Source organism: Poecilia reticulata, chromosome 6 (assembly GCF_904066995.2).
Source record: "Poecilia reticulata chromosome 6, P_reticulata-male-v2, whole genome shotgun sequence".
In the NCBI taxonomy this organism is placed as follows: domain Eukaryota; kingdom Metazoa; phylum Chordata; class Actinopteri; order Cyprinodontiformes; family Poeciliidae; genus Poecilia; species Poecilia reticulata.
Window position 1 is genome coordinate 11,016,258 of NC_088835.1, and position 21,718 is coordinate 11,037,975.

Here is a 21,718-nt window from a genome sequence, read left to right on the forward strand (position 1 = left end):
CAGAGAGGAAGCCGTCTGTGGTTTAGTTTTTTGGGTCCTGAGCAGCAGAAACTGCATGTGTACGGTTGACTGGAAGGGCAGCGCGATTGCAGCAATGTATTTTGTGTACAAGATGGTACACAAAATACATATTTTTTTCCTCAACTACAGTAACATTTCAACAAATAACACACTGTCTTTCAAAGATTGTTTTAAATAAATGTCCAGTCTCGGTTTGACTATATTGTAGTTTTTATGCTCATCTACTTCTTTCATGCTCATGGTAATAAAACGACAAAAAACAACTCTCAAAACATCATTTTTTTCCCCAATATTTGCTTTCAAAATAGACTTTTCACATTTTCGGGTAAATCTCTCAGACCTAAATGACTTAAAATTAAAAGTTGTTGGTGGAAAAATGCAGAATTAATTTTTCCACCAAAATGCAGTGTAGCTGTCATTATTTTCTTCTTTACTTTCCATTTTTACAAACTCTTCTTGACCTTCTTTGTAGGTGGATGGATGGCATGACCCCCATAGAGATGGTCAAGAAGAGTTTTCTTACAGTGAGAGTTACAAGCAAAAACTCAATAGGTGTCAAGCTTAAGGGACATGTAATATTCTGAGGCCATAATGATGCCGTTTGCCAACTTTATCAGATGCAAATAGCAACAAGACAGTGCAGTATAATGCAGGCATTTAGACTGACCAGAAAACATTGTGACTACAAGATCTCATACCACAGGATCTTGCTGCGCTCCTCTCTGAAACAAGTGAATGAAAAAAGTTTTTCGTCTCCCTGGCTATAGATCAGACGGAAACTTTCAGAAGATTACCTGGAGTGGAATCCAGCTGGGAGCAGCTTGAGCAAAGGTTGAATGTAATGTAATCAATCAAGAAGAGCAATCAGAGGAATCAAACAGAGACAGAACGAGGAAGAGTGCGCCATCAGAAAGACGGACAAGTGTTAATCAGTCGTAGGTGGCAGTGAGAGAAGGGCTGTCACAAGGTTTCCCTTCTTGATCGGGGAAGAAAGCAGAGTCAATAAATTTTCTTTAAAAAAAAAAAAAAAAAAAAAGTCAACTCCTTGAGATAGCTCTGCAAGCCAAACTAGAAACGGTGACCACATTTTCATGCAGAACACCTGCATGAACAGAGAGAACGCAAAGACGCAGAGGGACAGAGCTGGCTGGTAATAAACCTCAGACAGCTTTTTGGGGTCAGGCCAAGGAAGAGAGCGTCAAAACAGTTTCTACACGTGGAAGGAAGAAGTACTACTCACACTAAGCTCATACTAAGCTGCCATGAGGCTGGTCAGTCAGGGTGTCGCTGCAGCAAACTGCCTTTAGCTCATTTGCATGCATGCACTCACCAACTTTGCATAATGCCAGTAAAGTGCACGTGTGTGTACATGTGGATGAGTGTCACTGTACCTGTTGAAATGAGGGACAATACCAGAACATACACAGTGAGGGGGAAAGCTAAGCACTCTGGACAGATGATTTGAAAGAAAGAAGCATAAATTGGCAGAGCAGCGAGAACAGCTTCCAATTGTCAAAACAGACATTTCCAGACGAAACCGATGCGGTGACACAGTTGCACAGCTGCGCTGCTACACCAAAAGTCTCTGCGCTGAGTCTACCTCTGTATCTTTCTCAGATTTTTTTTTTTTTTTTTTACCCATTGTTTATAATGTTTTCCTGAACTTGTTGTGTTGTTGCCAAGAATGCACTGCTTGTTTTCTCGTCTCAGAGGACATCCACTGGCATGCGCACAGATGTACGAGTGCAAGGCCGCAAGAGGAGCCGTTTATTTTACAAGATGCACCATTTTTAATCTTCATACCTTCCCCATTCAGATGATATTTCACTTGTTCCTTCTGCCTTTCTTAATTTCCCTTACACTCTGCATGTTTAATGGCCTGCTATTCCCATCCTTGTCTTTATCCTCCACACTCTATAACCTTCTCTGCCTTGCCTCCCACAGTGGTGATCAAAAAGTAGGTGCTGATGTTGCAGCTCGTGCCTGAACAAGCTCAGTAAAATAGTGGGTGGACAGACGAGCCAGAGAGCTCTCGTCAAGAGTCCACCGTGCCCAAGAGACCGGCCCCGCTATGCAAATACTGATTCGCTCCTCTGAAGCGTGAGCAAAACACGTCGAGACCATCTCTTAACTAGTCAAGCAAAGAAAAGAACAAAAACCCTGAAAAGCATCAAAAAGTCACTATTTTTATGCGTTTTTAGATGGAAGGCAGCAGCTGCAGTCACTACCTACTCACTGCAACGTACTTGACAGGTGTTTTTTCTTTCTTTTCTTCCCCCCAGTCATTAATGCATGACAGAATCTACTTGACAATGCGCATCAACAGAGTTTGGTAGCGTCTCAAGTTGCACACGAGCTAAAAGGTACGGGCGGCGGTTAAAGCTAACGGGTTTACCTCCCCCGCGTCATCTCACCCCGTCACTTCACAAGGGTAAAGAGAGACGTTTCACGTCTAATTAATGCCCAGGATGGTTGCATAAAACGGCTAATGAGGCTGTGATCACAGCGGCGTGAAGGCAGTCACTACCAGAGGGGAGGGGGATGAGGGCTACTCCACTTGCAAGAGACCCACAGTCTCACAGTTATTAGCCTGTCATAGAAAGAGGGCTTGTGGAGACACTGGAGGTGGTGGCATGAATATTTGTTTAGCCACTTGCCGCTGCTGCCGTCAGTGAGACGGCACCCTCTGCATCCTTGGTATTGGATAGTGAACAAGTAAAAAAGGGGGGGAATGGATTTGTTTTCGTACGAGATCATTTTTGTTTGTCAAGATTGAAGGGTTTTGTGTTTGATCAGGTGGTCTTTATGTGACTTTGTGGATTTTAGGATAAGAGAGAACACATCACAGACAATTTCCATCATGGGAAATGAAGCAGAGGTGGTAGATGAGGAGAAATAGATGGACAACAGACTGGAGAAGCAACAGCGAACAAACGGGGATAGAGCAGACTGTCACGAAGTCAGGATCCTTCGGTGTTTGTAGGACACTGCCCACAAACATAACCGTCAACGATGAGTTTTTGAAGAAGCTTTAATCTACAACATCAAATTCTGATTTGAATTTAATTTAACTGGTTTTCAAAGAAACCAAAAACGAAAGTCTGTTTGGATCATTAAGCAGGAGTGAGAAATATCTTTGGAAAAGACATCCTATTTTAATGTATCATGAACAATCTCTAAGACAAATCCATGAACCCAAAATAGTAGCACCCAGGTACCAACACTATTCTGTAAAAAAAAAAAAAAAAAAAAAAAAAGTTGCTCTCTCAGCACAGCTCATCTGGCAGGATGAATGGGCTGCACACTATAGCTGCTCTCTAAGCAACTACTCATTACTCAAAACACTCTGCTGTTGAGTAAGAACCACCTCTCCATTATTCCACATCACTTTCATTTTCTACATTAATCCCTCTTCCCAATCTTTACCTGCAGATTGTTGGGTTTTTTTTATTATTATTTATTTACCCGAAGCACCAACACCAGGGCTGCAGAGCAGAAGTGCTCTCGTCTCAGCATGCACCAGGAATTACATAAACCCACATGCAGAATCAATGCCAGGGTCTGCCATGCCAGCACTCACCTGTGCAATCTCGTACAGCAGCTTGTAGTGTTCCTCTCGCTTCTGTAAAGTGCACAGATTGCAGCCCATTATAGTCGTCGTGGAAACGCCAGGCGCCCAAATCTCCCCGAGTAGCGGTGGCACGGACACAGGGGGGTCACCATCCACACCGGAGCGCCGGTTCTCATCAGTCACCCCTCAGCGAGCACATCTTCGCGGCATCCGGTTCACAGACGCGCACACTCAGGAGCCAGCGGCAGCTCAGAGCGGCAGAGAGCTCCGGCTGAGTCCAACAGGAGAGGGGCTCGGATGTGGCGAGCGTCACCGCGCGGCTTCAGCGGACGGCACAAGTAGCAACAGCTACGTCTGCTCGTTCTCCTCGTTTTACCCTCAGACTCAGACTATAGCACACCAGAGTTGTGACTCCCGTTCACGCAGACACTCCCCCCAAGACTCCCCCCCCCCCCTTATTTTTCCCCTCTCAGTCTCGGCGCACATTACCACATTGATACAAGGTTATGAATATTGAAGGGGATCGCTGGGATATTCATGAGGAAGGTGGGCGCAGGGGAGGAGTCTGCGAGAGGAGGAGGCGCTTACAGGAGCGCAGCTTCATTAATACCGAGGCACAGCGACACAATAAGCTCCTTTGTGTGAGAAACACAGATACTACTGATTGCACTGAGGCAGCAAGGCACCTACTCCTTACTAAAGTTTGTTAAATAAATAAATAAATAAATAAATAAATAAATAAATAAATAAATACTTATGCTGAAAAAAGTTAGCTTTTTCAACATGCAGATCGACTGGGCGACATGGCTTGAAAATAAAATTCCCATTTCTTTTTATACCAAATGCAATTTCAGATTTTTTTTCCCCCCTTTACTTTTTTTTCCTTAAAATGTTAGAAATGACTAGCTTTTATTTCAATCATTCCTCCTGTGAGTTTTCTTGACAAAGTCAATGGAAATCAATAGAAGCTCTAAAACAGCGGTTCTCAACGTGGGCAGTACCGCCCCCGAGGGGGCGTTCAGAGGACGGCAGGGGGCGCTGGCGGAATTTTTTACAAAAGGGGGGCGCTGAGATTCCTTTGGGGGGCGTTTGGTCGAAGGTAAACTTTACGCCTTGAATGCACAACAATGCAAGTTTAGACTTTGAGCAACTTGGTAAAACTGTGTTGTGTAACATTAAATCATGCTTGGCTGCAACTGTATTGATGGCAGCTCTTCTCCTATTCAGTGTTTGTAACTTCTTGGTGCAGCTTTGTTCTCCTGCTAGTAGCTTCACCGCATCAGTTCAGCGTTACACCGGCTGATGACGTTGCTGAGATTCACTTTGTCTGGTATTTTTGTACATATGTTTTGGCAGTTCTGTGATCATGTTAAGCAGCAACTTAAATTAAAAGTGTTTTATTTCCGTTTGAAGGCTGCACGTTTCCATGGAAGGACAACAGAAAACCGCTCTTATAAACATATAATTACTAAAATCACGATACCTTCACTTTGTATCCCTATGAAAAATGAACCCATTTAAATAAAGAAATCCCTCCATGGGTGATACCACGATAGACAGCGTTCATTTTATAGCGTTAACACGGTGTGATAACGCTATAATTTTCTACCTAACTGAATTAAGTAGTCACAATTTTGAGCAGCATTGTTTCTATATTGTACACATTTGCCAACAGTCCCCCCCGAGTAATTTTCCAGCAGAATGTTTTGTTTTATTGAGCACTGCAGTGTTTGTAAAACATAGCTGCAATGAGAGCAGCCAGACTCTGGTAGTTACTCTATTTCTCTCAGAAAAAACTGGATTGTACTTCAGTGATATATCTGTCAATAATATATATAAAAAAGACATTTCTCGCACTGTGTCTACTGTAATGACAACATGATGTAAAAAGTAAAAAAAAAACATCAAATTTTCTCAGACATGTTCAGAAAACATTGAATTGCTGCACTTAACATTTGATAAAATCAGTCTTTTATGCTATTTTAGAACAATATTTTCAAAAATCATTCAAAAGTTTGCACTTTTAAAGAGAATATAAAAATAAAAACCACAATATTTTTATTTGAGAGATGTCATCTTAAAGAAATAACAACAAATACTGTTGCCTCAACCGTTTCTAACAGCTCCACTAGAGCTACCTGTTGTGTAAACATACTTGTCCCTCAGCCTTGGGCTGTTTCTTTCAGTACATTTCATGGTCAGTATGAAATGTACTGACTACAGTCCATTTTAACATGTTGTTTGGTGTGTATATTTAAAACAGGCGTCTCTTGAAAACGGTACCTTGGAGAAACATCTTGTTTCTCATGCAGAAACAATAGAATATTCTCCTGTAGAATATGACATCTGCTCTTTGATGACAAAAATAGAAACTTGAAAAGAAGAAGAAGAAAAAAAACTTGTTTCAGCCCAACTTACAACAAGCAGACTGAACACTCTGACCTTCCTGAATATTTAAAAAATATTTAGAAATATCATGTAGTTTTCACTGCAGTCCGCAATCCTCCACCAACAGCAGCGCCGTAAGTTGACAACTCGCGGCAACAAATGAGAAATAATTTGTTGCACATTTACAACACGAGTACCACAGGTGACGTCGCTAATGGAGGAGATGGGGGTTCTTGGAGTAAATTGGCAATCAGCAAACCCGGAGAATTGAGAGGCAACGCATCAACCACCACCAGCCTTCAAACTGTGATAATTGCAAGACAATAGACCTTGGTTATTGTCTCCGCTCTGGAACCCCCTTTCATGTGCAGGAAGTTGCACTAACGAGCAATAACGGTTAACAAATTGGCCTCCCAGCCAACAGCGGCCCTCGCAGCACCCGGTGCAGCTAAGAGTAGATGAGCGTTCATCAGCGGGCTACTGGGCATCCCGCCTCCAGGGAGTTTGTAATCCGATTTTCTGGGTTTTAATTTTACTCCGGTGCCTCCAGGCAAGCCAAACAGAAAGCTGCATCACCATTATTATTAATACCATCACAACCCTTCCTCTTTACCATCCAGACTGTCGTCCCCCACCAGCCGCTCCTCAACCTAACGAAGTCGCAAAAAGTGGGTTTTCTGCAGTTGCCAGGCAATCTCAAATCCACGAAGAGCTGTTCACTAAAGTGTCAATTCGACATCAAAGAGTCTTGTTGGGAAACCAGGGAGCTGGGGCATAATACAGCATTTGATGAACAGAGGTGCTGTTTGCTTGTGGTACAATGGAGCGGGGAGAAAATGGGAATCAGGAGCAGTCTTCTGAAATTGCATATCAAGGAGTGAAGCTGTGAAGTGCTAGAGAACAAGAAAAACCTGCCAGCAGAGATAGAAAATGTTAAACCACAAAGAGGAGGAAGGGGGGGGAGTCCTTCCTGGACTTCTTTTTTTCTGCAGAAAATCTTCTGGTGCTGGACATCGTTCTCAAATGTACAGCATGACCTCAAAGGTGAAGATACACATTGGTCTCCAGGACAATTGTTCTCTTCATCTATTAACCGAGAGCGATTGAGCAGCTTCTGCCTGGAAGGCAAGCTGCGCCTCTCGAAGAGACATGCAGATTAAATAGGAGAATTAGGTCTGTTAACAGCTCTTCAGAGGTACTTCATCTCCATGGGTTGTAAATCTGGGCAAGGTAACTTAAGACTCAACCCGTAATCTGAGGAAAAGTGTTGCACCTTGTAGCGACGTTCAGTAAAGTTACTGTGAAGGTGAAGCGCAACGCGAAATTATTTTTCCCCTTGTGTGTCCCTGGAAAATTGACAAAGATGATTTAGCTCAGCAGTAAATGAAACATAATAAAAAGTACAAGAACTATATGAATAGAGTCTGTATTTTATATTGATAGACACCAGGCATGTCTCCTTCTTGTGTCCTTTCAACTTGCAACCCGTAATTCTTTCCACCTGTCCAGATGTCATTAATCATCTGGCGTGTCCTATAGCTGCTTGTGTTGAAGCAGCCCCATAGTTTGGTCCACGGCTCAGTTAATGGGGCCCAAAAAAGGAACATTCATTTATTTATTTACACGGTGATGCTCAGAAGTACGCGTTTGAACTCGCTTTATACCTGGAAGTGCATTCTTCAGCTAAAATCCCTGCTCTAATTTAGCTAAATCCTGTGTTTTAAAAATCTCTAGATTTTTCTCAAATTGACTTTAGCTGCTCCTGTCTCGTCTTCCACACATGCACACATACGCTCTCTAAATTAAACAAAAAATCCAGCTGATCGAGTTGTTGCAAAAACAGCTTGTAGTGTAATCACAAATGACATTTTTATTTAACAATCCCAAACGGGTCAGTGTAAGCCCTCAATCAACAAAGAAGTTGGATTTTGTTTGACCACGCACAAGATGTGGTTTAAAAGTTAGATGATTTACTTTTGAAGAAATAAAATTATCTTTCATTTCGCATCAACACGGAAAAGTTCTAAGAGAAAATAATTGTGAGCCAAGTTAGGTTTTTGTTGAATTTATCCATTATAGAGACAATTAATGCATCTTGGCGACACTCCTCAGTGCATTCACAGCCAGGTGCACCAGACCTAAGTGCAGCCAGTAGGTGGCATCTTAGTCTCACATCAACGTCCTGTTTTGTGGCATGAATTAGGAAAGACCACCGTCCAAAATGGCCGTCTTCCTCTAGGGAAGGAGTCATCAACCTTTTTGCAACTGAAAGATCCTTAATGTGTACTGAGTGATACAAAGGGCTACCAAATTGAAACACACAGTTTACTTTTAATTATTCCACCTAACAATTAATGATCTGTCTAATTTTGGGACAGATCACAGGGAAACCTGGTGCCATATTGGTGACCGCGCTGCCATAGGGCATGGATGAGCCAACGTCAACTTTCTATTCAAACAAAAGGTTTAAAGTTTGAGCCTTAGCCACATCCATATACATACAATATATGAAAAACAAAACGTTTGATGACTTTTAATCACCATTGCTTAGGGATTTAATGACTGGCTTTCAATTTGATTAAATCTGGCTTGAACCTCTAGGAGAAATTTGTTGAAATATAGCATGTATATTTTTTGAAACTGGTTTCTTTAATCATAAATGACTGTTTTTTTTTGTTGTTTTTTTTGCGAGTTTTGGACTATGGCCCATGCAAAGAGCCATAATTTTGAGGTCTTGAAAAGTTATATAGATGAAGGCCAGATTTTGCAAGTCACAAGCAGATTGTTTGAATTCTCCTATGGGGTTGCAGTAGATTTACTTTTTATCCCCCACAAAAAGCAGACATAGATATACTGTATGAAGAGCAACATTTTCTATCTTGGTGAGAGATGTGGCCATTCCCTCCAGTAAAACATAAACATTTTCAACACCACGCGTCACAAACCTATTTGATATGTGACATGGTTTTGAAGTTGATAACATTTTGATATGTTCATTTTTACTGCCTTTTGAATACTAACATTTTCTTGCTGTGTTTAAAGTCCCTAAAGCCAAATTTACTGTACCCAATCTCAAGTCCCCATCAAACGGCAAGTAAATCATCAGGAGAAGTTTAATGACTGCTCGTGTCTCAGCAGGTCTTTGCGGTGCCTTTCGGTGCTCAGGCCTAATCAATACCTCTGGCAGAAACGGAACAAATGGGAGCATCCCAGGTTAGTGGGTTAGTATATCCTATGATAATCTTGTAAACAAGTAGGAAATCATGCCAATAAAGTCAGAGATTTAATCAGAGGCCGTTATTGCCGTGTTTGTTTTTCTGCGGGAACGACTCAGAATGATCCCGCAGCGTTTAAAACATAAACAAGTTTATTAGACCTGCTCTGACACAACTTGACACACAAGGTGGGTGGAAATCTCTTTCTTTGCTCATAGCACCAAAGACTTGAAATCCTATTCAGCTGAACGAGCAGCTGTGACGATATGAGAGGCAGGGATGATGGTGGTGGTGGTTTGTTATTTGATGCGGTGCCTCAGATCTGATCTCATGCTGCCACTATAAAGCAAACTCATCTCCCATGTATCAGTGCAACCTGATTTTGGGAGCAATTAAATGGGGGGCCTTTTATGAATCAATCACTGGGGGGAGCCAGGCTCTCTCATGACAAGGCTGACAGGAATCGGTCCAGCATGAAAACACAGGTGCACAGGTGGGCGCTTCAAAGCACAGCGCAACCCGAGAGTGGGAAGCCGACTGAAAGATCTTTCTCAGTGACAGTGAATTATTGAGGAGATGTGAATCTTTAATTCATGTGGGAACATGACCAGAGCTAAAAATAGAACGGTGTGGCTTACACAGCATGATGACACGCGTGACGGCGGCTTTGAGTGAATTAGTGAATTGATAAACTATATTCTGAATCTTCAACCCCCTTCCTCAGATTCAGTCTCACAAGCATTGAGTGCAAAAACCTACTTTGTTGACACGGCAGATAGATGTTTTATTTTATCTGAAAGACACTTTGATCATTTTTTTAAACTTTCGCCCTGTTGTCCTCATTTTCTGTGTATAGGGAAAACACATACAAATGTTGGTCATTTTGACCCGAGGACAACAGGAGGGTTGATGGCATGATGTTTGCAGCAGAGCATTATGAACTTTTTTTTGTGGTAACAAGAAGCTAAATATTTTTACTGTCTGTATGGTTTGCAGACGTTTAGCATCTTGACATCTTTCAGAGTGAACTTGCATGGATGGTCAGAGCTGGACATTATGTTTCATCTTAAATGCTCCCAACTGTTAACCATATGGTGGAGTGGCCAATTTCAAATCTTCCTGACATCTCCTTAAATCTCTTTCCAGACTCATAAGCTCCTACTGGCTTCTTTCTGAAGTCTTCAGCTCTTAGTCTTACCATGGTGTCTACACTCACTTTTACAGTCAGGAGCACAACCAACTTTACAGCTGAGCTTAAAGGGCAAACCACCTTTAAAATGCATAGTAAAGATGTTATAATCATTTCCACCTGAACTGAATTCTCTCTCAATTTATCAGTCATATTTGTACTTTTTTCAGTATAATACCACATATTTACTGTGTTAAAAAAATACACAAAAGTTGTTTCAGTGTCTTCAATTTCTTTTAATCACCATATGGTTTTGTTTTTGTATTATCAAATGAAAGTAATGTAATGTCACAATTTTTGACCCACTGAATTACAAAAGTATTTTTTTCCTACAAAAATACCAAAGATACTATCGCCCTCTATGTAGAATGCAATTTCCATCACGTTACACTGTGTGCCACCATCTTCTTTGACATCTCAGCTATTCAATTTTCTCCACGATATCAGAGGTAATTCATGTGTGAACCAGGCGTTGCATGTAGGTGTTGGGGGGGGAGGTGTAAAAAAAAATGTTTCATCAGTTTAAACATGTGTAGAAGCGATGACCTTTTCAAGGTGGGAAACATGCAACTCGATGCATCAGGCTGCAGCAGAGGAGAATGACGGGGGGGAAACTCTGGGTGAAAGACGAGCGCTCTCACCACTGGATGCACCTGTCTGTTTTCCAATGCACTCAACCCCAGGCAGCACACTGTGCAGCCCACACCACCAGCTGCCATGAAAACATTCACCAGCACCTAACACTGTGACCCTAACAGCCCCCGAGAGGCAACACAGCCTCAGGACATCCTGTGCAGCTGTGGCACCTACCTCCATGCAATTCAAGGGGGCGAAGGGGAAGGGCAAAATGTTGATAATTGTTACATTTGCCTTTTGCCCTGTGATGAATAGTTTTATTTTTAGATCGATTTGCAGAAACAAAGTATGCATATACAAATATATATACCTGCTAAACTTGTTAGGCATTAGCTGAACTGACATGAGTGTGGTGGTCATGTATAAATAAGATCACTTGCACTTAAAACAAATGAAATAAATGAATACAGGGGTTTTTTTTGAATGCTTAAGTAAAGAAATAAAGTAGATTTATGCTGAAATTAAATCATACATAAATGGACCTGATTAATAATGACCTAGTTAAGTTGTATCTGAAGGTCACCAGCTGTGCTGGATTTTATTTGGGAATTTCAGAGTAAAGAAGGCTGAATTTATTTGCACACCACACTTGTCAGATTTTCATCTTTACCAAAAAAAAAAAAGAAGAAGTAGTAGTAGATGTAATTTTCCCTCCCACGTCATAATATTTAATACTTTGTGCTGGACTGTCACAAAGAATCCTATTAAAAAAAATACAATGACGCTTGTAAAGGTGACAAAATGTGAAAAGATTCAAGGACTTCTCAGATTTTGAAAGGCTCAGTACGACGATGTAAATAATTTTAATTGAGCGTTACTTTTTTTGGGATTCATTTAAAAAAGGGGAAAAAAAGAGGTGCAGTAACAATCGCTTTACATGTCACACCAGCTTAAGATGGCAATTCTCATTGATGTCTGTGAACTTGTACAACAGGCATGTCATTGATTTGAGTCTGCGAGGGCTGCCGGCTGAGAACTCGTCAATACGGATTCAATGTGCCTTTGATTGTGGACGAGGGTTTTGTGCTCCTGAAGAGAAAGCGGCAATCTATAGAGACAATCGGCTCAGAGGGCGCACAGGTTGGACTCCATGCTGTCCCGTTTCGTTCAATCCATCCCAAGTCCTATGCTGATTCTGGCATTAAGCGAAACAATCTGTAACCTTTCATTGTGTGCTGTACCAAGGACTTCTGAAGGCAGCACCACCAACAAGTTACCTAATTTTAGGAACAATAGCAGCGTCCTGATGTCTGTTTTCCAATGTCACATTAACTCACGGTTACTGAGTGTTTCCAGCTGGATAGGGGAGGAATTTAACTTAACTGAGAAATCATTTTCACATTTCCTTTAAACATATTTTTTTTCCTACCTTGTAATCACTCTCTGCTTAACAATAACTCCGTTTTTGAAATGTTGGTGTGTTTATACGAGTCTCTCAAGCAAACACCATCTCTTTAATATAATGACTGAGCATTATTGTTTGGTCATAATGCTTGTTATGAATTAAAACATTCAGCTATCTCTGAACCAGTCAGTTCTGATCTGTTACAAAGACAAAACTATAAAAAGGGTAAGACGTTACTAACCCTGGTTGGATCTTTTGTGAATCATTGCATAACCTCAGAAAGCTCAAACAAAAGGCGTAACAGCCGACGTTTTAGTCAAAATGATTTAATTCAACGTCTGTAAGCTAAAGGTAGTTTTGCTTACACTTAAGATGCCATCATGATTTTTTGCTTTGTTTTGTTTTATGTTTAGAAGAAACATATATATATATATATATATTACTTGGACAGGACCTAAGTGTGCAACAAATGAGATTGTTTTAAATAACAATAATCATGTAATTATTATAAAATTGAGATTCAACATTTAAAAACTAACCACAGAAGATTGAATCCACCTCATCCCTACATCATGGTGCTTGCTTAAATTGTGTTTTTGACATCTTGCGTGTGAACAAGTTCTCACTTACAGAGCTATAATAAGGATTTAAACATGTAGAAAGATCAACTTTTGTGCTTTAAACAGAAGATGTTGCTATTGCTATATGTTGTTCCAGCTTCACAGGACCATTTTCTTAGGTGCGTGCTTAATAAAATGAACGAAAATTTTTTTTACTAAGCTGCAAATTACTTATTTTAAGAAGAAATAAACCTCGACTGCAGCATTTACCGTCTGATCAGAGTTAGACCCAGACTTAGTCCTATTGCAACACCAACCAGGTTTAAGGCGAATGTGGTTTTAAGCTTCACAAAAAATTATGTATATTTTTCCCAAAGAGCTTTAATCCAAGTATAGCAATAAACAACACAGTTAAAGATAGTTCAGAAAGATGTTGACTTTAAAAGCATAACAAATAATTTACATTTGTTTCCCATTAATGCAGCAGCAGGCCTCTGTCTGTGCCCTTCCTGTACTCTATAATTTGTGCTCATCCCGCCTCTCCAAGAACCTACGCTCACCTGGTGCGTGCACAAACACACCTCTTTTTCTGATATGATAGTCTTTTCGTCCTTTTCCGTTTCCTCCTCCCCCCCCACTTCGTCCCATCTCTTCCTGTGAGAGGTGGCATAAAGTCATCAGTGTGTCTCGAGGATCAGCTCAGAACCGTCTCCTATACGCCGCAGTGTTCCAGGAACGGCGTGGACACGGATCCAGCGGTAATAACAGACCTGCAGATGGATAACGCGCTTATTTTTCAGCGCACAGATTAGTCGGGAATTATGATGATACCCAGGGGGCAGGAATCTTATTTTCTGTGCTCCTGATAAGAAAACAAGAGCAGACTGCAACCAAATGGGAAGAGAGGAAGAGGGAGATGTGTGTGATTTAGCATGCTGTGCAGCATGCTGGTGTGTTGGCACGTCGGTTTAGGGACGCTGCATATGATGGCGCCTGATGGGTCATGTTTTAGCGCTAGCAGCAAAAAAATGACATTTCTCGTAGCTTCCGTTTGATATTAAAGAAACATCTTTATGTATATCTGGATAAATGAAATGTGCTTACATTCACATCACACAACGATGAGTGGTTGTATGTGTGAAACAGGAACATTTGTAACAAACTAAGATTACTCTTACCCTAAAGGGCTAGAAAAACACAACCGCATTTCTTATATAATTGTATCTTCTTCATTCCAAGGCTCAGAAGTGATTTCTACTTTATCAAACAGATCAAACATGTGAGGCAAACATCATTGAGTTCTCCTCTCATTTTGTTTGCTAAAGTTAATGTGGTTTATATTTGAGGAGTGTTTAATCTAAAGGCTGTCATGCTCTTTGAGTTTTCATCTAGATCAGCGCGATTTTGTGCTTCGTTCTATTTTGGTCGCAGCGTTGTGTGTTTTCTTTGTCGGTTCTGAGAATTATGAATTTCTGCTTCTTAGTAGCAGAAATTCAGCCGCGGTTTTACAGCAGCGTTCAGAAAAGCTATTTTAAAAAAAGGCAGACGGCCTTTTATCTCCGTCTGAAATCAAACAGACATAACGAGGCTGAATTTGATAGGATTAATAAAGTTATTTCTTTTGACAAAATACCAGACAAACCACAGACGTTTGGGGAGATATCTTTACTACCTTGAAAAGTGAGTTTATGTTCAGTTCATATGCTTTTCAAGTTATAGACAAGAATAAAACTTATGGAAATTTCCACACATTATAATGTTCAGGAGTGAGTTCTGTTGTGTGCCCCAGAGAATAATGTGTCTTGTCTGGAAATACATGTATCAACATCATAATATGGGCAAAATACCTTGTTAAGATGCAGGAAGAAGCAGGTAGGAAAGTCTCATTTTTCAGAGAAACTGAGATGCGAGTCCTACACCAGCGTGGCCTAAATGGAGGAAACGGCTTTCACTGCAAAATCAACATTAAAAAGCCATATTTTAGTTTGCAAAGGAACTAGGAGAAAATTAGATACATTTTTTGAGAAATGGCCCTCACACACAACATCAAGTGTAAGGATCATGATTATATTTGGAGAAAAAGAGAGAATGTTACAAGCCACTGTACTTCACAGCTCGGCAACTCGACTGTAATAAACAAAACAAAAATCATGAGACGTGTCTTTTGCAGATTGCCGCAAGTCATGTAAAAGACTCTGCAAGTATCAGACGGGATCAAAAATCTAACTTTTTGCCCAACACTAAACATTCTACAACGGTTAAAATCTAACAACAACACATTGTGAACCCTGCCTGTGAAACACGGTGGTGGCAGCATCATGTTGTGGGGATGCTTCCCCTTAGCAGGGACAATAATGCAAGGTGGGAATTTATGAATAGAGCTACATGCAGGACAATCATGAATGGGCAGAAGTTCACCTTACACTAAGATAATAATAAACATACAGCTTTAAATTAATAGCTTAGTCATTTTAAATAAATTATAATTTAGTTAATCAACTCAATTCAGAAACACTTCATATAGAGTAATTACAAGGTGATGTTTTCAAGCCTTTATGTCTATTATTTATGAAAATGTTCTGCTTACAGGAAACAAACATTTTAGATTAGAATGTAACTTTTACAAACAATTTTTAAAAGGCATGTGGGCTTACTGAGAAAAATATTGATTACTTGTTTAAGGTTATTACTTTCATAAGTAATATTGTGATAATAATATGCATTATGGTTTCTGGTTGTTACATAACAAATATGGAAAGGCTCAAGGGTCATGAATACGTTTGTGGAAATGTTAAATTCCTTTAATTAGAAAAAAAAAATTATTACTGTTTCCTTTTACTTATAAAATATCAGTCTGTGTAAGATCCCCTTTGACTTCCTGTACAAATTCAGTCTCAGCTCATCTGAATGCAGCACTACTTTTGTTACGTTTTTCTGTTTTGCTTGTTTTTTAGCTAAATTAATATATATTCCTGTCAAAACCTGAAGCCTGTTGAGATTTATATTCAGCTCAGCTCTCAACGCCGACACTTTGAACGGCCAGTCCTGGGAGAAAAGCTGGAAAAACCTTCAGTGCTGTGTCGAGTGCTGATCTACCACAAAAAAAAAAAATGTTGTAACCATTTTTATTTACTTCACAACGATGCGCAAATGTACATTTTAGATTTTTGTGTTGTGGCAAAGAGTGAAAAAGTTCACAGGGTATGATGAAGTCTGCAGGATATTGTTTTGTTGAAGTTCCAAACTCTCTCTCTCTCTCTCCGTCTCTCTCTCTCTCTCCATGTATACATATATTTTGTCTATTCTTTTTGACAATCTCAAAACAACTTTTAATCAAAACTTTGATCTAGATCAAAGAACAAGAGAGAAAGCAATTACTTCACACAACTGCTGGAGTTGGACGTAATGTGAAAAGGGTGTGAAATTCGGATCCGACAGTCTCTTCTCAGACATAATGCACAATAAAAACCAAACAACGCTGTAATAGCCCCTTCCATGTGTCTGATTGATGATGTTGGGAAATCTACACATCTTTCTCGGTTGGCACTCTTGAGCAATGAAAGACTCGAAGCAATAAACAGAGGTGACCCCCACGCTGCCACTGTCTATTACCACAACATTCTACATCCCAAATGGGAGCTATTGATTTTGTAGTTACAATCAACACCAAGTTATTGAATGTCGGTAGGTAAAGTGCTCGAGTCTGCAGGCCCTTCTCCGCAATAGCTTTCCACCCATTACCTGGTCGCACCACCTCGGTAACCTTGGCTGTTTCATGGAGCTTACGACAGAGAACATTAAGCAAGCAGATCCCTGAACACCTGAGGGGTTTTCAACTTCAGACCTCAAGGGCATGGGGGGGCTGCAACTTTCAGATGGGTCCCTCGTCCAACACCTATTGCACAGTTCCATCAAGCAGGAGGGTCCTAGCATTTCCTGAAATATTAATAGCCACCCTTTTGAAACTAAATCACAAACGCAACCGCATGCAATGTCACTTGGAACTCTATTTCTTCCTCATTCTGATATTTTGACATTAATCTAGTTGTCTTATCCACCTCTAGATGCCTCTAGTTGCTGATCTGCTATTTGTTTTTATCAACAATTAAAACCGGTCTGCCCAAGAAAGTCACTGTGGCAAATGAAACATTTATAAGTTACTTGCAAAAACAGTGAAATCGCTGAAATATGCTCGTGTGTTGCTAAGATAAAGTTACAACAAAAGCCAAAAAAAAAAAATCCCCTAAAAGCTTTTTTATTCACTTGTACACTGTTGGTGGAATTGCTGCCGCAGCATCATTGCATTTATCACACACAAAAGCATTGATTGGGATGAACAAACCATGGTCAACAAGCAATAAAATCAGAGCTCAGAATCTACGCAGCGGTCAAAAGTACTATTTAATCATATACGGCCGTATTTTTTTACTAGCAGCCATCTAATGAGATTATACATCATGGATGTAGTGTTTCATTGATTTGAGTGTTATGCCTGATAGCCCTCACATTGCTGCAGGGCATCCTTGCTCATCATGTGAGACAACAAATTTGCTGTATCATAACATGTAATATCGTCATGCAATTGTGCCCGTTGTCCGATAGCAACATCCTGTAGACGTTTGCCGTCTCTGTAAAGATATTGTAATAGATGGAATCTACACAGGTGACCCCCATTGTGTAGACACACAGGAGCGTAAAAGGCAATAGCTGACCATGTATACCTTAAATGCTCATATAAAAGTGGAGGTGGTGCAGGGGTAAGCCATAAAAAAAAAAACCTCAAAGGTGCCCTCTGACCGCCTTGCTTGTCATTAAATGGAGTCTATTTCAAGACTCGGGGTCAGCAAAGGTCAACATCTCCCTTGTATGCTTTGTTGAAGAAAGGGTCGAGGTCCGCGCTATCCTGCCAGGACACTGTTAATATACTGGAGATAAATTAACAGCCCACCCCCATCTGCCCTCTGGGAATAGTTTCCACCTCGGAGCGCACAGCTGATTAAACCAAAAGTGAAAAATATTCACAAATCGCTCAATGGCTATGAGGAAAAAAGCAACACCGTCTCTCGTAGTCTAAGCACAGAAATCTCATAGAACAACCTCTGGTCCCCTGAAATAGCCCTGATTTTCGCCTCCTGGATGTGCTGTAATGACCAAAGATTTTATTTTATTTTTTTGAAGGCTTAAAAAAAATTACGTACTAAAAATGTAGTTGGGAAATAATCCAAGTTTTTCTACAAGTACTAATTGAAGTCTATTCAGTGTACAAAAGAAGTAAAAAAAAAGCAAAGGTGAAGTGTATTAAGGTTTTCTTGGGCATGAATGTCATCATGAATACTCAGTGATTTTCACTGCCTATGTACATTTTGTTTAACTATCAGGGATCATTTTGAGCTCCAAAGGTTTAAATTAGTTTCTTAAGCTTGATACATTGTTGTTTGAGTCTTTCAATTCGAAGTAAGAAAGAAACTACTTTTTCAGTTTTTATGCCCTGTTGTGCTAAAAAAAATAAATAAAAATCCTGTAAAGACATGTTCAGGCTGGCAGACAACACCAGGTTAGAAAAGCATTGAAGGAGCCTGCAACACTTTTAAGTTGCTTATCTGGCAACAAACAGGAAGTACTTTGCACAAAGTTCCAGCCTATTATAAGGTATTTTTAATGATATTTTGTATACTGCATAGTTTCGGGTGACTTTACCCTGAATAAATAAATAAATAAATAGTAACAAAAGCGCTGTATCTGGCACTTTTCTGCCTTGCATTTATTCACACGGCTCACTAGTTTCTGCCACTTTCATAATGAACCTCGCAGTGTGGAACATTTCCTCCACCGCTCCCTAAGTGATACCTGTCCTGCTTCCTCTCCTCACATCATGAAGCTGCAGCCAGCAGACGATGCGTGTTTAATTCCTCATTGTGGATCTCGCCTTGCTGTGGCAAACACTTCCAGCAGGAAATTAGCAGTCGGACATTTTGTGGACACGCTGCCCGATGCTAGAGCACGGAGGCCAGCTGCAGCCAAAACCTGAAGAAGCTGGACAACAGCAGCAGGACACAGTGTACCAAAAAAATCCCCCGACATGTCAAGAAAAGACTTTACATAGCTGTTCACACTTTACTCCATTGTTAGGTTACAATCAAGAGTCTTATTTTTTTTTTCCCCCTCACTGACTGGAAGATAAATAAGAGTCGGATAAGAGAATGTCTGATGGAGAAGATAAATCTGCCGGGTGTCTCACTTGATATGGGTCTAATCGCTTCAGTTTGGATTTTATTTGTGATTCATCTTCTCCTTCCTCTCTGCCCACAACATCGACCTTTTATCTTCCAGCACGTTTTCTCCACTGATCTCTTTGTGATCAGAGAGATTAGACACAAACGCACGAAACGGGCCTGCTGACACGGCGCGTCGTCCAGCTTCGCCGCTTAATCGTTACGCCAACATTAACGTTTCAGCAAGATCACACAGATATGATTACGTCAAGCCGCTTCACCTCATTGATCTCAACAGTGGTCAGAATTTACTACAGAGCCAGAAGTAGTTTTGGGGTTTAAATGACAAATAAGAACAGTTTTGTCTTTGTCTGATCATTTTTAATTGCCGTCTGAAGTTTCTGGTCTATTCTGAGCCCTCTCCACTTAATGATTTCAACGGACGCTACCAGTACTCGGTGATTTTTTTGACTTTCTCGTTGCTGGTGACCCTCCCATTTATCTAATTATCCATAATTTAGTGATCTCAGAGGCTACTTTCCCAGACATGAGCATCCTCCATCACTGAGCAGGAACAAAGGCTCATTAATGGGGTCTCCCCTCTATTAACGCTGGTAAGTAGGAATGTAGGGATTCCTGGTATCTGCTTCAATTCAAGAACCAAAAAAAACACAAAGGTTCTGCAGTCTGGGCTTGTTTGAGCCAGATATGACAATTCAAATAGAAAAACTTTTTCTTCAAAATGTAAAATGCAGTTGCATTTTTTTGGAACTTTGAAAAAGCTTTTTGACACCTTTGATCACAAGTTGCTTTAAAAAACGAACAAAGAAAAATATTGCTACAGATCTCAGCCGTGCCTCGCGCTTCATCCATTCGGACTTCATGTGTGAAAATAAACCCCACAAATTCTTTGTAATTAAAAGTCACACTTGGTGTACCACAGGGTTTGATATTAGACCCATTACATTTTACTAAATGTGAATGATTTTTGAATGAGTTTAAAACATCAGAAGAGTGTTTTGTCTATAGATAGAACCAGTTTTTACTGTAATGTTTCACCAAACTGAGGAGTATTGTAATATTTGGCATGAAATATGTTGAGTTATGTCTTTACCATGGGACAAATAAATATATATACTGCTCGAAAAAATAAAGGGAACACTTAAACAACACAATATAACTCCAAGTAAATCAAACTTCTGTGAAATCAAACTGTCCACTTAGGAAGCAACACTGATTGACCCGACGAGGGTCCCCGTTGCCAATCAGTGTTGTTTCCTAAGTGGACAGTTTGATTTCACAGAAGTTTGATTTACTTGGAGTTACATTGTGTTGTTTAAGTGTTCCCTTTATTTTTTTGAGCAGTGTACATAGAATTCAAAACTCTTCAAAACTTCAAAAGTTCACAAAAAGCAAAAAAATCTACAAATAATTTATTCTTTGAAATAAAAATCTTGGGAGTAGTTATTAGTTGTAAATTAAACTATATATGTGTCTAGATCTAAATGTGTCACAATATTTTTCAAAGTAATGGATTATTATGGCCAAAAAGTATTTGTTATTTTTCATAATTCACTAATTGTTCCCCATTTCAATGCGTTGAGGTCAGGGAAAACAAATATAAGACCAATATCTTAACCACCTGGCAGAAAGTCCACCCAGCTGTACATTTTAATAATAGCCTTGTGATATAACTTAGTGCTTCATAAAATAATACAAATCATTGACAATTTATGTAATAAACAGCCTTCCCTTAAATTTCCAGAAGCTGTTTAAAATTAGAAATGTTTTTACACTTATAGTTATAAGATAATAATAAAAAAACCTGACACCCTCAAACTGTCTAAAATTCATGATTCATTATCAAAACTGTCTCCAATGATTTGTTGCAGTGAAACCCTGTTCTGCTCAGACACGGCAACGATTCAATCACATTTATATTAGCTAACGATTCAGCCGTTTAAGTTTTTGACGCTTCTACATTTATTTTGTTGCCGACTTTATTTGTTTCCAATTAGTTCTGTGTTTGCTATAAATTGCATGAAACAAAATCAACACAAATACATAAATCAGATGAATAATGTAAAACAAAATAGCCTGAGGCTTAATAAGAGAAGCATCAAACGAATCATAAAGTTTAGCAGAAAGTACAAAGAAAAGAAGAAGGGCACAATTTCAAGTCTTCATAAGAAGAGATGGAGAAAAATCGATGGGATGAACTTTGTCTTATTGCCAACTTGCTGGGGGTAATAAGAAGTTAAAGTAAAGCTTTGGGGTGTATTTTGTCCTGCAGCACACTCACAGCCCTGTAATTACGTCACAAATACAATAGCAAAACACAGTTTAGGAGTACGCAACACACACACATAAAGTACAATGCGCACAGTAGAGAAAAACAGAAGCTCAGAAGATGAAATCCACCAAAGACCACTTTTACTGGTTGTAGCTGATGCTTTCTCTGGTATTTGGTCCAATTCCTGCTGCAATATCCACTAAATCTCTTCTTGAGGTCTGCAAAACTCCAGTATCAAAAGGCGTGTCTAATTGTGTTCATAAAAACAACATTAACGTCTTTGCATGC

General features: G+C 39.9%; 1 protein-coding gene across 2 annotated transcripts in view; it reads right to left on the minus strand.

Moving 5' to 3' along the window:
• LOC103465852 (PDZ domain-containing RING finger protein 4) overlaps positions 1-21,718 on the minus strand; it is a 130,791-nt gene that overhangs the window by 60,170 nt on the left and 48,903 nt on the right. The window contains exon 1 of one of the 2 annotated variants that reach the window (XM_081607871.1): positions 3,602-4,040. The exons of the other annotated variant lie outside the window; for it this stretch is intronic. Coding sequence (XP_081463997.1) covers positions 3,602-3,670 — 69 coding nt within the window. The 5' untranslated portion in view covers positions 3,671-4,040. Of the gene's footprint in view, positions 1-3,601; positions 4,041-21,718 lie in introns of those variants that run through there. 2 annotated transcript variants of the gene reach the window in all.